The sequence below is a fragment of the Rhamphochromis longiceps genome, linkage group LG19 (genome assembly GCF_057381845.1).
Source record: "Rhamphochromis longiceps isolate RC_006_pf linkage group LG19, R_longiceps_female_GT1.1, whole genome shotgun sequence".
NCBI lineage: Eukaryota > Metazoa > Chordata > Actinopteri > Cichliformes > Cichlidae > Rhamphochromis > Rhamphochromis longiceps.
In genome coordinates, this window is record NC_140575.1 from 22,703,256 (window position 1) to 22,718,279 (window position 15,024).

Here is a 15,024-nt window from a genome sequence, read left to right on the forward strand (position 1 = left end):
TATTTCTGTTTGATTCTATCTAGCACGCTCTGTGCACACTGTGCACCCTATTTTCCCTGCACCACTACGGTGCATTGGTGTGGAACAATTGTTATACAGTGTATATTCAGCACAGCTGAAGGTTTAATTTGTTTGGAAACCGAGTCTTAATAATTTCCTGTTTTGCACAGCTTTGATTCAATTACATTTGAGATTAGTCATTGGCATCATGCAATGCACTGTAACTGAACAGCAGTTTTACTAGGTTTATTCCAATGATTACTTTGACTTACTTTCTTTTAATGTGTACTCTCATTCATTTTATTTTTGTTATTTATTCTCTCTTTTCTGTCAGGGGATCAAAGAATTCTCAGTATTTTTTAAAGCCTTTAAGCTCTTTGTCACACTATTTTTGAGAATTTAGCCCGCACAAAAGTGCTGTGGAACATCAGATAAACATCAGCCACAGCCATAAGTATCCTCCTATTTGCAGATATCTGGGTCAACATACGATTGCAGGACATTTTCTGTCCCAGCCATAATTTGAAAATAATGAATTCATAAATACTAAGGTATGCATTTGCTGTGTAAATACACCATTCCTGAGACAAAACGTAAACCTATTGTTGGTTTGAAAAACATTATTTAAAAATACAAAATGGCCTTTGAGAACCTCTGAGAAGATCTCATTTAGAAATATCAAACCATTTACTATCAGCATATTTTTTTTAAAAGGAAACCATTCACAACATATATGCATCTCAGTTACCAAAACCTATTTAGCCTGGAGGAGGAAGAGACGAAAACAGGGAGACAACCTGACAAAGAAGAAGTGACATGGTTGAGTCATGTGCTAGCACCATGGGTTGACCAAAGGTCAGTCCTCTTTGACGTATTTTGTCTTTTTCCAGTGATTTCTGAAGACTGAGTGTGTCACTCTAACTGCAAACCCATTGCCCATGTTATCAAAAGAAGACAAACTCATTTCAGAGTTTCTGTCCTTTTATTTACATAAATACATCCTTGACTTTCACAGATCATTAAATTCCACAGATAATATCTTTTTCTGATAAAACACTAATACTAGTGCTGATTTGCAACCCTGCTATCATATAACATTAACATAAGAAATGCATATTAAAAAAATACAAAATATTATTATATTAACAACAGTTTTGTGGTCCCGAGTATTTATTTGTCGCAAATATGTCATAATCTACAAATAAAAGGATATATCCATTCAGGCGAGTCATTTTTTGCAACCCTGATACTCTAACTTAAACCCTGTTGCCATGTCACGATTGATAAAATGATCAGAAATGTTTTATTACCTCACAAGGGTTTGATCTATTGCCTTTGTAACATTCTGAATTATTATATAATGGGTGTATCTGAGCAAAGATGTGGAAAATAAATACTGAAAAATGCTTTAAAAAAATTGTATCTTTGATGCTCGAGCTGGATTTTTTTTTTTTTTACAAAATCCCGCCCCACAGAAAAAGACAGAAAAAAATATAAAGTGAAGGGTCCTTTCCTTTTTTCTATCTTTAAAATAAATGTATTCATCTATTCATCTGTCTATTTATTCATTTATTCATCTTTCAAATATCAGCCAGTTCCTGTCAAGCGTTTGCAGTTCCGTATATCAAATGGCATAGTTAAAAACTGTGCGAAAGCTTTAATTATTTCCTTTTTTAAAAATGGTTTTGGAGAATAAATGATTACAAAAACCCGAAGTTGACAATTGCTTTGGTGTTCCCGAAAGTCCTCGCGATGGCAGGTGTGTTAGCATTACCGAGCTCTGAAAAACAATGTCAGAGTGGGAGCTCTGTCTGTCATAACGCTGCCTCGTCATTGTTGGTGACGTCCCCCCTTCCACCCGGTCAGAGCTGTGTTGGTAGCTGGTAGGCAGGAAGCTAGCTGCTGGCTAACCTGCCGTGCTACCTCCTCCGCCTCCGAAGGCAGCTGAACGGAGCTGTGAATGAACCACGCACTTCAATGCATCCCGTGTGGCCGCGATGGCAGCGACAGAAACGGTCTGAGCCTTAGCTCTTAGCCATGTAGCTCAGTTGTCTGTTATATCTGTAGTTAATGTTAGTGTGATTCGTGCCCTTAGCTGTTTCCACCAGTAGCTAGCTTTTTTTCTGTCCGGGATAGACAGCGGCAGCTAGCCCCCCTTTCTCGCCACTACAGGAGGATGCTGAAGCTGTTTGGTGCACTGGTTATCCTCGGACTGGCCCTGGCGTGCATCACCTCCTGGGTGCTGGACAGCTATGACACGGCTTGGCACCCTAAACGGAGCGTTCAGCACCCGACTGTCGGTGATGAAGCTGAATCTAAGGGGAGTTCTCCACCATTTCCCGGCGAACACTTGAACAATATATTCTGGTTTGTACAGGTGGGCTATTATTCCGTCTGTAGTGATTATCTACATCTAGTGTGTATACAATACAGGCGTTTGACTTTGTGTTAGGGTTAAGCTCTGAATGATTGACAGAAAGGGGTCAGTGTCCACAGAAGTGCTCCGATGTTGGGTGAAAAGGTGTTTCAACACAGAAACACAGCAACTCTGAGCCAGACTCTTGTTCTATAGCCTTTATACCACAAGAGCTGAAAATGTCACAGAGCCCCATTTAAAATATTTGCCTTTACCCCTCACCTCCATTTGTGTGTGTGTGTGTGTGTAATTCAAGGTGTCCGATATTCACATTAGTCGATTTCATGACCCAAGGCGCATCCCAGACTTTGAAAAGTTCTGCACCGACACCATAGAGGTGATCAAACCAGCTCTTGTGCTTGCAACAGGTACAGTGATCTCTAACTAGTTCCTGTTAAATTCTTTGCATTATAATATGACTGATTGGGTGTGGCTCAAGTTCGTGCATTGCCATCAGATGACAGTTTGCTTACAGAGATTTCCTCCTTTTTTCCTTTACCCCAGGGGATCTGACTGATGCTAAAACAGAGAGTAAGGTGGGATCCCTCCAGCACGAGGTGGAGTGGCAGGCGTACCACAACATCCTAAAGAGGTCACGTGTAATGGAGCGCACCAAGTGGATTGACATCCGCGGAAATCACGGTGATTAACCATGGCACTTTAAAAAAAAAATTACTATGGTTTCTCAAGGCTCACTGATTCAGCTGAAACATCTTCAGTGTGCCGAGTGTACAGCTAAGATTTTCAGAAGAATCCATGGAGCATCCCACAGGAAGTGGTTCTACCCCTCCCCTTCCCTTTGTCTGTGACTGGATGTGAAACAAGACACCCTGAATTTGTAACTGTCAAAAAAAGGGAAAGCTGTTCATTGGATCTGCAGTGGCTCTGACAACTATTCTGCTGCTGATTACAGCTGCTGATGTGTTTCCCGGATGTTTATCTGTGGGTCCTTTAGTAAAGGGAGATTTTTCTTTGTTACAATACAGTACAAGAATAGTTCATCGGTCAACTCCCATACAGCTTGTACACTGCTTAATCTCACAGTTATTTCATTTTTCCTCACAGATGCTTTCAACATTATTTCACTGGACAGCACCACCAATTATTACAGGTTAGTACAAAGTACCAGTAAATGGCCAGGATAGCCCCTTACTGCATTTCACAGCAACAAGAGAAAGCTGATTGGAGTATGCTGTGGCATTTGACGCCCTTAAACCAGTATAGTTGCAGACTTGTTTTCCATTAATAGTTCAGCTATGTGAACATCCTGACGACAAAAATAGAAGCAGGACCTACACGAACACGCTGTTTCTATTTTTTCTTTTTTTTCTTTTCATGTTTTAGGTGACATTGGTGATGCTTCTGTTAGCGCTGGCTGGTCTTTAATCTTCCCGATATTCTTTAAAGATCGCATTTATTTATTTATTTTAAAAAAATCTGTTTTATGCTGTACAGTAGCTTGATGCTCATGTGTAACGTTTCTCAATTTTTATTCTAGGAAATACTCAGCCAATCAGAAAGTAGGCTCTTTCCACTACGTTCACACGACCCCCTTTGGCAACTACTCCTTTGTCTGTGTGGATGCCACCCTGACTCCAGGCCCCAAGAGGCCGTACAATTTCTTTGGTATTCTCAACCAGGTGAGTTTGTGCAACATCTCTTCATGAACAATTCTGAGATCTTTAGAAAGAGCCCAGTTCTTGAAGGACCTCTGTTAGAAAATGTGGTCCAACAAACGGTAAAGAAAACAGGAAAGAAAACGGTAAACGCACAGTGTTTTAGTTTCTGAGTAGCAATAACGAAAGTATCTGCTTAGCTGTCAGTTTTCATAAACATGAAGTTTTTTTGTCATATCTGACAGACTCAAATGGACTTGCTGGACACGTTCAGAGCTGAGAGTCTGAAAAGCAACCAGTCGATCTGGTTTGGCCATTACACCACCTCCACCATCGTCTCTCCTTCTTCAGGAGTACGAGACATGATGAGGCAAGAACAATCCCCGATTTTGAATCTTTTTTTTTCTTCCTATTTTTATTTTAAGGGTGAGCTGAGGAAATGAAACCTTTTTTCCATCACGTCATGGTGCAAACATTCAGCAACCTCCTCCTTTTGGCTGCAAGCTAAAATTGTGTCTCAGTCTTAGAATGATAAAAAACAAAAGTAAGAAGCATTTTGACTGGCTGCATGTTTCAAATTCATGCTGTGGAGTAAAGTACCGTACATCTTCAACTGCCTCTGTTTGCAGACACTTAACAAGTCTAACTAAAATTTCTACGTTTTTGTGTTAAGATCTGCAGTTGCATATCTGTGCGGCCATCTGCACACTCTGGGTGGCCTCATGCCTGTGCTGCACAGCCGGCATCCCCAAGGCACTCTGGAGCTGGAGCTGGGCGACTGGATGGACAATCGCAGGTGTTTATATTCAATAGGTGTTTCTAACAGTAATTTTCTTACTTGTATTTCTGTTTCTGTCGTATTATCGACCATATTTTTCTAACATCTTTCTACAGGTACAGAGTTCTGGCCTTTGACCATGACCTGCTGAGTTTCTCTGATCTGAGGTTTGAGCAGTGGCCTGCAGTGCTCATCACGAACCCCAAGGATGCACAATATCTGCACCCAGGGGTGGAGGCACTGGGTCGGATACGAAGGTCGACGCACATCAGGTGTTTTGTCTATGCGTTGAATTTTCTGTTTTCTTATGTTCCAGTGGAAATGAATTTCAATTTCTAATATTTAAGAATTCATTTTCTTTCCTTTTCTGAAGGATCTTGGCCTTCTCAGAGGCCCCGATCACTGCGGTGCATGTGAGTGTAGATGGGGAACCACTGGGGAAAGGTCACTCTGCTGGAGGCCCCCTTTATGTTCTGCTATGGGATCCATCTCTTTACCTCACAGGACTGCATACAATCAGAGTTAAAGTGGAGGTCGGTGCAACATTCATTTATCTTCCACTTTATTGTGTTCTGAGACTTTTGAATATTTCATGGGTCTTTTATTAGATTAAGAAGATTTGTTTTCCTTTGTTGAATTATGAATAGCTGTATTAGATTTGCTGTCTGGGAATTGTAGCTAGAAAACACCCACTGGTGGCTCGGGGTTTGTTGTACTCTCATACTTTTAAAAAAATGCTCCTACCTTTCTCTAAAAACTAAGAACTTCTTGTCTTTCTACATGTGCATGTGAGTCAGGACGCGGCAGGCCGGTCATCAGTGCGGGAGCAGCACTTTACTCTGGAGGGCGATCTGACTCCTACCTTCGGCTTCGTGCAGTCTTTCATCCTCCTCACAGATCACTACGTCCTGGGTCGTGTGGCCTTTATATTCATGATGCTGCTGAATATCGGTGTTCTCATGGCCTTCAGGTTTATGCCTATTCTCTCGGGCAGAGGTGAGCTGTCTCTGACTAACCTTCAGATAAATACACCATCATAATGTAACAGACTGTTCAGGTTCAGTCGCACTGAACTTGAGACACAGACAGGGTTCTCAATAAGGATGTCAATGTCAGCTTTTAAAATGCACACTATAAGAAGTCTTTCTGCACTGTGCGCAATCATAGATGTTTGGTATTTCATTATGTCTACAGGATTGACCTCTCAAGTGTGTATGTCACTCCGCTTGGTCAGTAAAATAGACACTTTCTACTACTCTCTGCTACTGTTCAACCTGTGCACGGCCTTAGGTGAGTTTAATGCTGTGCCTTATTCCCATTTAACTTTTTCCATCCTCTTTGTCAAAAATTTTATTTTATCTGCCATTCTACACTGTATCTGTCATGTGTAATAAACAATAGAGTTGTTTGTGATTGCCAGATTTGAAGTTTGTACAAAGCAATGTACAAATAACATCTGGTTTTTACAAGATTACCCAGTAATCTCTCCTATGTTGCTGTAATCCATTCCTCTCTTCCTTCAGGCCCGTGGTTCATAGGAGAGCTGATTGATGGCCACAGTGGGGCCTGCTTTGCCTTTGGAGTATTCATTGATGGACATTTCCTAGAGGGCAGTCTCACCTATGTGGTTGGAGTTGTTCAAGTAAGAACATTGAATTTTTTCCCTCCTTGTTTTGGACACATTACCCTCTCTGTGATTCTGTGCATACATGTTATATGTCCAGCTGTAGACTGTTACTGAACATATTTGCTTTACATTTAAATTAATTTTGTTTTCAGCAACTCTTAGGAACTGTGAACTTCCTGCCCAGCACTGACTGTTGGATAGGAAAAACTAACAGCTTGTCAACACTGTGGCACCCTTAGAGGTGGAAAGCTTGGTCAGGACCTGTAGAAAAATAAATCAGTGACATGGAAATGAAGGGAGCATTTCAGAAGTTCCCCTAAAGTACTTAATAATAATAATAATAATGATCATGATTCCTGAAAACAAACTCTTTAGGATGGAAAAAATCACTGGTTGGGTCATATTGCCACGAACTGGATCAAAGGTCAGACATAATTGGGCAATGTCGCAAATAATGGAGTTAAAGAGAACTGAAAATTCTTTATTTAAACTGAAAGTAAATATACAGTGGCAAAATCTGGCAGAAAGTGGCAGAAAGAAAATTAAACCCAAAGTCAAGCTTAAACAAACTTGCCTGCTGGGGAGAAGAGAGAGAATGGTAGCTATAAGGTCCTTTTTAAACAATTAGTAGAGTGGCAACATATTTCCTCTAAAGACTCATCTGTTACACCCTTCATGAACCAGAAAGAGGAAGGACAAAGCATGCAGATGTGTGGGGGAATTACAACATTCCCTCTCTAAAGCTAGAAGCTATGATATAACCTGTGGGTACTGCTTCATTTATAAATGCATGTTCTGTTCGCATCAACTAAACTCCTTTCCTCTCTGCCAGCTCCTCTTCTTCAACATGCCCCTCACTTCTTATCTCTGCTGGAGCCTCCACCACCGTTGCCGTGGCAACACCTTCCGATCCCACTTCCTGCGGCCGGGCTGCCGCTGGAGGACTCTGGCTGTTCACCTATTCATGCTGCTCCTCCTCACCTGGCAGGCCCATTCCTGCTACTTCCTCCTGGAGACCTATGGCCCCATGGCCTTTTTCCTGTCTCCTGTGCGCACGTGGGCGTTAGGGCTCAGCCTGCTATTGGTCTACCGCGCCTGGACAAGCCCCGCCTCTCTCATTCGTGACACAAGCAAGAGCGTCTCTCCCTCTTGACAGTAATTGCACGGTACCGCCGCTGCTTCCCCTCAAGCCTGACTCTCAGATATATTTTGCTGTCTCTATCCACGGCGCAAGCCTCAGTTTTCCCTGCAAAGCAGCCCCTTCCTTTCTTTCTTTCCTCTATCCGAAGCCACTTCACAGTACATCACTCACTATCCTGTTTCTAGATAGTGTTGTTTACTTAATATGCATGTTGTTGTAAATCACCGGCGAGCACATTTCTGGCCATATTCATAGCAATGTGTACAGTGTAAAAAAACCAATCAAAAAATACCTTTGATACTAAAGGGTAAATTAGCCAATCTGAGCTATGTGACAGACTAGTCCAACGTATGCTGCTGTTGACAGTATACTGTATTAGAGTTGTATTCTCCTGTGGTTTAAGCTGAGTCATTTACTTGAGATTTAGCACTTTTTGGAAGTGTTGCCTTGGCCAAAATGCCACTTCACCACTGCCAAAGGATGAATAAGAAAGATTTCACCTTTCCTTTTCTTCTTTTCTCTTTAAACCCATTTTCATACGCTAACGAAGGCTGGATGTGCCAAAATGATCCTTGTGGTTACCTTCTGATAACAACTCGGTGCATAAGAAAGGATTGAACCACCTTTTGTATGCTATATCCTTTTCCTTTTACATCTTGTGAAGGTCACGCCAGTAGTGGAACCTAGACGATCGTATTCTCAAGTAAATTTTACACACAATTACAGATAATCACATGAAGGGAAGTACAAATTAATCAAGTACTGTAGCTGATGTGTGTACAAGAGGTTTATGACTGCTAGTTTTCAAGTTAAACAACTGCCAGTACTGTTCAATGTTCACATTGGAATATTCATATCAAAACTTTAACGCCAGTCTTTACCAAAACACAGAGAAGCCGCCTCCACTTTTTTCATGTTCCTTTAAACATGACTACAGAAAGCAGCTGTTTGTTTCTCAGGAATGTGAGCAATTGAACAAAAAGCTGGTCCAAGTAGTACTTCAGGACAATGTTTTTGTACTCCTAGAGTAGCTCAGTAAACTAAACCCGCATTAAACAATCCAAATGTGTGGTGGCTAAAAAACAAAAAAAACGAAATGAATGTTTTAATAGCTTTGGTGAAATGAGATGAGCCAGCGCTATGCTGTTTTTTTTTTTAATTTATTCATTCTTATTCTATTGTGTGATTTTTATTTCTCCCCACTGGTGTTTTAAATCTGCACTGGAAAGTATTCTTCATTGTCAGGATGAGTGTGGTTGAAAAGATTTTAGAGCATTCCTGGTGTTTGAAGTCGATCTAACTCAGTGGTCCCCAACCCCTGGGCCTCGGACCGGTACCGGTCCGTGAGTCGTTTGGTACCGGGCCGCGAGGGTTGAGGCTCAGGTGTGAAATGTATGGTTTTCAGGGTTTTTATCGGTTTTCAGCGTTATTTTTGTTATCGTTTTTATCGTTAACTCGGTTTTCCTGGGTCTTTTCACGTGTGTTATGAATAAATCTTCTTTTTTTCTGGTACCAGTACTAGTTTTATTTTGTTGTATTTATCCGCGACACCTTAAAGGCCGGTCCGTGAAAATATTGGGGAACGCTGAACTGATCGGCGTGCGTGTGTGTGTGTGTGTGTGTGTGTGCGCGCGCGTAAAAACATGTTTTCTCTATGTTGCTCAGATTGCTAATCTGTGGGAACTGTAAACTAAGTCTTTCAGTCCTTTCTACTCAACAGTAGCAGTCGACTGGATTCTACAAGAACTCATCTGAAGTACAGAAATGTGTTGAAAGACACATTAAGTGTTTTATTTTCTTTTTTTATCCTCAGCCATACACAGCAAGAACTGTGGGGATCTGACCCTCATGGTTTAATACTAGAACAGCTGCCAGACACTAAATAAATGAAAGTATGTGCCGTCTTGATAACAGTGGTTTAATTACTTTTTCCACCCCTTTCTGCACAGACAAGTCTTCATTTGTATAGGAGAACCACCAAGTGTACAAACAGGAAACAGATGGATATTTAGAAATTATGGACTTTTGTTATTAGGGATTTCTTCTCTAATCATGCTCAGTACCTCAGTCAAGCTGTGTAATCTGTCCACAAGGAGGCAGTGTTGAATGAATATGGATGAATCATGACTGTGCTGCATTTCACTCTCACTTTAAAATTATGCATGGGAATGTTTTTTGTTTTGTTTTGTTTTTGAACAAAGCATCAGAACTGTGTTTTTATTAAAAGACGGGTTTATTAGTTTAATGCCACTAAATGATTATGGTTAATAATGAGTCTGGATGTGATTGTTCTGTACTTTACACAAGAAAAACTGACAATGCCTCCACAACCATTTCAGCTCTTACAAGGAGTATATTGTAATGTGTTCAAACACTGAAGCATATGATTGAATAGATGAGGATTTTACACCTGCCACATATTTTTCTTGTGACAACTGAAATTAGAGCCGACCACTATTTTATTTTATTAATGGTTTCTAGTGCTGTGAAATAAAAATGTTCATTATAGTAAATAACTTTGTATAGATTCATTCATTTCCAAATGATGTTACACAGAAGGGAACACGGAGGCAAAACAGTGAAAAAGACAGATTTAAAAAACATACTGTATGCAGTAATGGAAAAAACCCTTGAGCCAACCCTTATTTATGTTTTGTGTCCAACATGTGTTTTTGTCATTTTTAAAGTGGGCTTGAGCAATAGTTCTCTAGGCTTTCTGAAGGTTTTTATAAGGTTTTATTCATTCTCAGTCCATTCCTTAGAGCTGAACACATCTTTAGACACTTTGTTACTAGCAACCTGCTGGAAGAACACAATTCATTCACAACATTCATTTATGTGAAACGCGAAAGGCCATTTTCAGAAACGGTCTTGGTGGAAGGGCTGAAAGATCCCATCCTTTAAGAAGGAAAACTGAGAAAAGGTTGATGTATGCAAATTACACAAGTACCAAAGTGAAAATCTGTGCAGTGATTGGTGTTATAAAGTAATATTTGGCATTTTTGGTTTAAATAATCATTTCGTGAGAAGGTCAGTGTCTCTACAGCCATCAGTAAAACACAGTGAAAGCCCCATCATGGTTTCAAGCTGCATTTCAACCAGTGTTGTTGGATATCTTGTTAAAATTAATGCAACTACGAACATAGAAATAAAGAGTCAGAATTTGATCCACCATGCAATACCACCTGGAAAGCATCTGATAGCAACGGCTTCATTTTTCAGCATGACACTGATCTCAAACACACTATATTGGAAACCACTTATTTCCCACTTTCCTAGCAAAATATGAAGAAATGAGGGGTGGCTTAAAACTGATGGCATCAACAAATAATGTTATTAATTTATTTTCTGACCAAAACTGGACAACAGATTAGAAAAATGTTACCTGGTCTGTTAAATCTCAACTTCTACTAGAACATTTGGGGGTCAGACTTTGGCCTGAACACCATGAAAGTATAGATGGTTCAGTGGTTAATGCTAGTGATGGTGGTGTAATGGTATGGAGGATATGTTCTTCATTTAGCCTACCCAAGTATAGCTACTGATCATGCCCATCCCATTATGACCTGAGTGTACCCAGTAACTTTGAGTAAAACAGAAAAAGCCCTGCTAATTTTGCTATACTAAAGCAGAGAATTTCCAGGTTTTATCCCACATCGGCACCGTTAAGAGACTATGATTTTTAAGTTAATATCATGTATCAGTACTGCAACACTGCTCTACATTTCTTTCACTGCTGCACCAATTTCCAAAAGACTAAACAAACTCTTATTAAAAACTGAAGACTTGTTCGATTGCTAGATTTTATTATTTATAATTCAGTTGCAATTAGCTGGCCTCGGTTAATCAGCGCAATATTTTGACTGCAGCTCATTAAGTAACTTAATGGCAGAGATAACAGGCAGCAGTAAGGTTAATTTCCCATGGTGAGTGGTGAGAGCGCAGCCTCCACTGGAAACACTGGTGATTTTCTTCAGTGGGATATTTTTATGATTTGCTTGCCAATGTTTCCGCCTTTCATCATAGAGCAAAATGCATCTGCAAGAAAAGGAAAAAAAATGAAACTGCCCACAACAACTTATACAATTACAAAAATGTTGAAATTCATAAATACCTCCCATATTCTCTATACCATTCACCACAGTTTCCAGAACCTGAAGAGTGAAAGCAAGATTAAAGCGATGAAAACAAAGACAAAGATGAAGTGTGCAATTTGCAAAGGTGCTTATACAGTGAACCATACAGTGAACCACACAGCATCACCATTTCCTCTGTACCTTGATTCGACCTGATTTAATCCACTGGCTCAGCTCACACAGGGCAGCGTCTGCTTTGCTCATATAGTTTAGCACCGTAAAACGTTCCCGGGTGATATTTTTACTTTGCAGGTTCTTCTGAGTCTCCTCGCTCAGAGGTGGTGGATATGGCACATCCTTGTTATACTGTGAGATCTGACCACACAGGATTATGTGGCTGCCGTTGTTCATCTGGAGATGAGTGCAAGTCGATGTGTCAAGTTGAGCTTACAGCACACAAAACACTCACTGTTACACCTACAGCCATCACGTCCAACACTATTCTTTTACAGCACAAACCGTTTACTTCCCAAAAATGATTCATCCCCCTATGAAAAATTCATTCCTTTATGAGTCTCTTCGACATAAAAGCTTGGCTGGTTATATTTTGCCGATATTCAGCAAAATATAGTTGTGATGGAAGTTTCCAGATGCATTTTTAACCCTTTCCAAAATGATTAATACCTGCCTCACTATTAAGCCAATTGTTGTTTACTGTGCAGTATTTGAGTACACTCAGTATTTTCCAGATGTCTCTACAATTTTAAACAAATCCAAGCCATGTTGATTTCTAAAGCATTCCTGGGGGCTATAAATTGAAGTGAATTGGTATAAACACTCTCAGTTCATGGTCAGTACTAGGACATCTGCCAGAATGTAAGAAGAAAGAATTAGGTGTGGATCTCCGGTCATGTGTTTTAAATGCGCGTGAGAATGCCATAGGCTACAAAACCATATCCAAGTGACTCAAAGTTCCTGATGCCAGAAAAGAGCATTGTTAACAATGTATTCCACACCATCAAGAATGGAAAAGGCTCCGTTAGAATACCTAAGGGGACACCTCAGCTCACAGCAGGCCAACTGTAACCCACACAACAAAACCAAGGATATTCTGCAGAATACCAGCAACTCCAGTTTTCATGGTTCTCAAAACAGACACTGCAGAGAAAATTTTACAAGGGGGATGGGAGTCTTTATGGTCAGGCAAGGAAGACCACTCCTCAGTTACAGGCATACAAAACTCACCTAGCCTTTGCAAAAGCTCATTTGGATTAAGAACCCTATAGTTGCAAATAAGAGATAAAAAATAAAATTCTCATTGAGGTTTAAAATGTCTTTTCAAGAGAGACTTACATAAGGATTTTTTTTTGTTTGATCTGTCCAAAAAAACAAAATAAACAAACCACACAAACAACCCCCCCCCCAAAATTCAACAAGGGTATGAATAGTTTTGGGCATAACTGTTCATAACAAAGAACATTTAATCAAGTAGTTCATCCATCCGGATGAAAATTATGTAGTACCTGTGCTATAACAGCATCACTAATGGCACCCCCTACGTTGTCAAAGTAAACATCAATGCCATCAGGACAGCTCTCCTTAAGCCTTGTCGGGACATCTTCCAGGTGATAGTTGATGGCTGTGGAGAAACCTAAATCTTCCACTATAGCTTTACACTTCTCATCAGAACCACAGATCCCCACCACTCTCACACATCCATCCAACCTGCCAATCTGGGGAAAAAACAAAACAAAACAAAAAAAACAAGCAGAGCAATAGATCTACAATTTTATGGAAGTAATTTTTCCAACATCTCAGATAGTTTAGTGTATTTTGTAGACATTAAACTATCTGGTACTTGTTGCATTTACCTGTCCAGCTATGGAGCCACAAGCACCAGCTGCGCCGCTTACTACCATCGTGTGATTGGCTCTTTTGGTTATGTGACCCTTCTCTCTGATACCCAGTAAGGCAGTGAGACCTGTTATTCCAACTGCACCCAAAAAGTAGGACAAATGTCCATCAACCAGCTGTGGATCAACCTGCAAAGAGACCAAAACCTGAGTGACATCAGCATACATACTGTAGCAGGTAAGCTGCTTTTAGTCAGTGTGTTTTGCAAACACAGGGTATGAATCAGTTCCTTCACATTTGCAGAACACAGTGTAATTTTTTATGTACATATCATTAAGACAGGTTTCCTCTTCCTGTCTGCAAGAGGAAATATGACCGTGTTCACCAAACAGTGGTGACACACAGCAACAGAGACCTTCTGTAAGTCACTTCCGGTCATAACAGCATGGGTTTGCCAAGGCCAGTTGAATGAAATGACCACATCTCCCGCAGCAAAATTATTGCAGCGGCTGGAATCAATCAGTCCCACACCTCCACCATCCACACACTTGGAAATCTGCCATGGAGTCAGGTAATCAGCACCGGTGTCCTCATTCATTCTACATCGCTGACAGGGAAAGAGTTTTAGTGGGAGTTAAAAAAACAAAACACAAGTTGTTACTTTACTGTGCTGTAGTCTTTAATTTTAATTACAACGTTTAATTACTCCAGACAGCAAATGCTAAAGGTCATTACTGATGCCTGCTGTTGCTGTATCAATGTCATGTGTTTGTGTTAATACCATGTAAGGGTCGACTGAAAGATAAAGCGTCCGAACAAGAACTTCCCCATCTTTCAGGTCAGGTGCTAAAGTAATCTCCTCCAGGCGGAAATTTTCCGGAACTGGCGCCCCGTTTTTACCTGTATGCAAAAATAGAAGGTTGAGTAAACACTAGCCACGTGATTGCAGTAATGGTGCAGTATCAGTTACTGTATTAAAGACTTAAAAACTCAAGGTGCAGAACACGATAAAAGAGGAGAGTAAAAATGTTACACACCTGGTCGTGAGTTAAGAACGACTCTTTGCACCTGCATCTCGCTGAAATATCGCGAGCACCGAGGTTGAGTTTGTAGCAATGACTAAAACAGGCAGCAAACGTCAAGTTTCTGTGAGCGGTGGGCTCGGTTACAGTGTTAGAGAAAACAACGTGGACAAAGTATTTTACCGTAGCAACACGTGAAGATATCCAACGGCTTATATTACCGAACAGGTTTCTTGTTATCAGTTTGCAGGCTAGCAGAATGTCAACAGAGACCACGAAGAAAGTCACGACCACAAGAGCGAGAGAATTCCGTGCTGCTCAAGTCCGTGTTCGTTTAAATCCCGCGAGGCTGACTGCTTAGGGTTGGTGGATTTTTTTTTTGTGTTTTTTAGAAGTTTTGTCTACATTTAGATTTGCTAGTAATTCGTTCTTTTTTTAAAAAAATGCAGTATATATTGAAATAATATAAGCTCTAACTTGAGATACCTGAATGA

The 15,024-nt window shown here is 40.5% G+C and overlaps 2 protein-coding genes across 2 annotated transcripts; one reads left to right on the forward strand and one right to left on the reverse strand.

The window, feature by feature from the left end:
- The first annotated feature begins 1,850 nt into the window (after positions 1-1,850).
- tmem62 (transmembrane protein 62) lies at positions 1,851-10,094 on the forward strand. Its single transcript, XM_085392490.1, has 14 exons — positions 1,851-2,015; positions 2,173-2,377; positions 2,673-2,784; positions 2,921-3,058; positions 3,482-3,527; positions 3,915-4,056; positions 4,278-4,402; positions 4,706-4,828; positions 4,927-5,082; positions 5,184-5,343; positions 5,608-5,806; positions 6,005-6,100; positions 6,334-6,452; positions 7,270-10,094. Exons 1-14 carry the CDS (start codon positions 1,978-1,980, stop codon positions 7,588-7,590), a joined length of 1,980 nt encoding a protein of 659 aa, XP_085248616.1. The 5' UTR covers positions 1,851-1,977; the 3' UTR covers positions 7,591-10,094.
- A 1,270-nt stretch (positions 10,095-11,364) lies between these two features.
- Positions 11,365-14,836, reverse strand: ptgr2 (prostaglandin reductase 2). The gene is made up of 9 exons (XM_085392491.1): positions 14,714-14,836; positions 14,546-14,627; positions 14,290-14,408; positions 13,924-14,115; positions 13,526-13,696; positions 13,178-13,387; positions 11,856-12,065; positions 11,693-11,732; positions 11,365-11,616 (listed from the first exon to the last, which is right to left on the reverse strand). Exons 2-9 carry the CDS (start codon positions 14,580-14,582, stop codon positions 11,552-11,554), a joined length of 1,044 nt encoding a protein of 347 aa, XP_085248617.1. The 5' UTR covers positions 14,583-14,627; positions 14,714-14,836; the 3' UTR covers positions 11,365-11,551.
- Between the last annotated feature and the right edge of the window lie 188 nt (positions 14,837-15,024).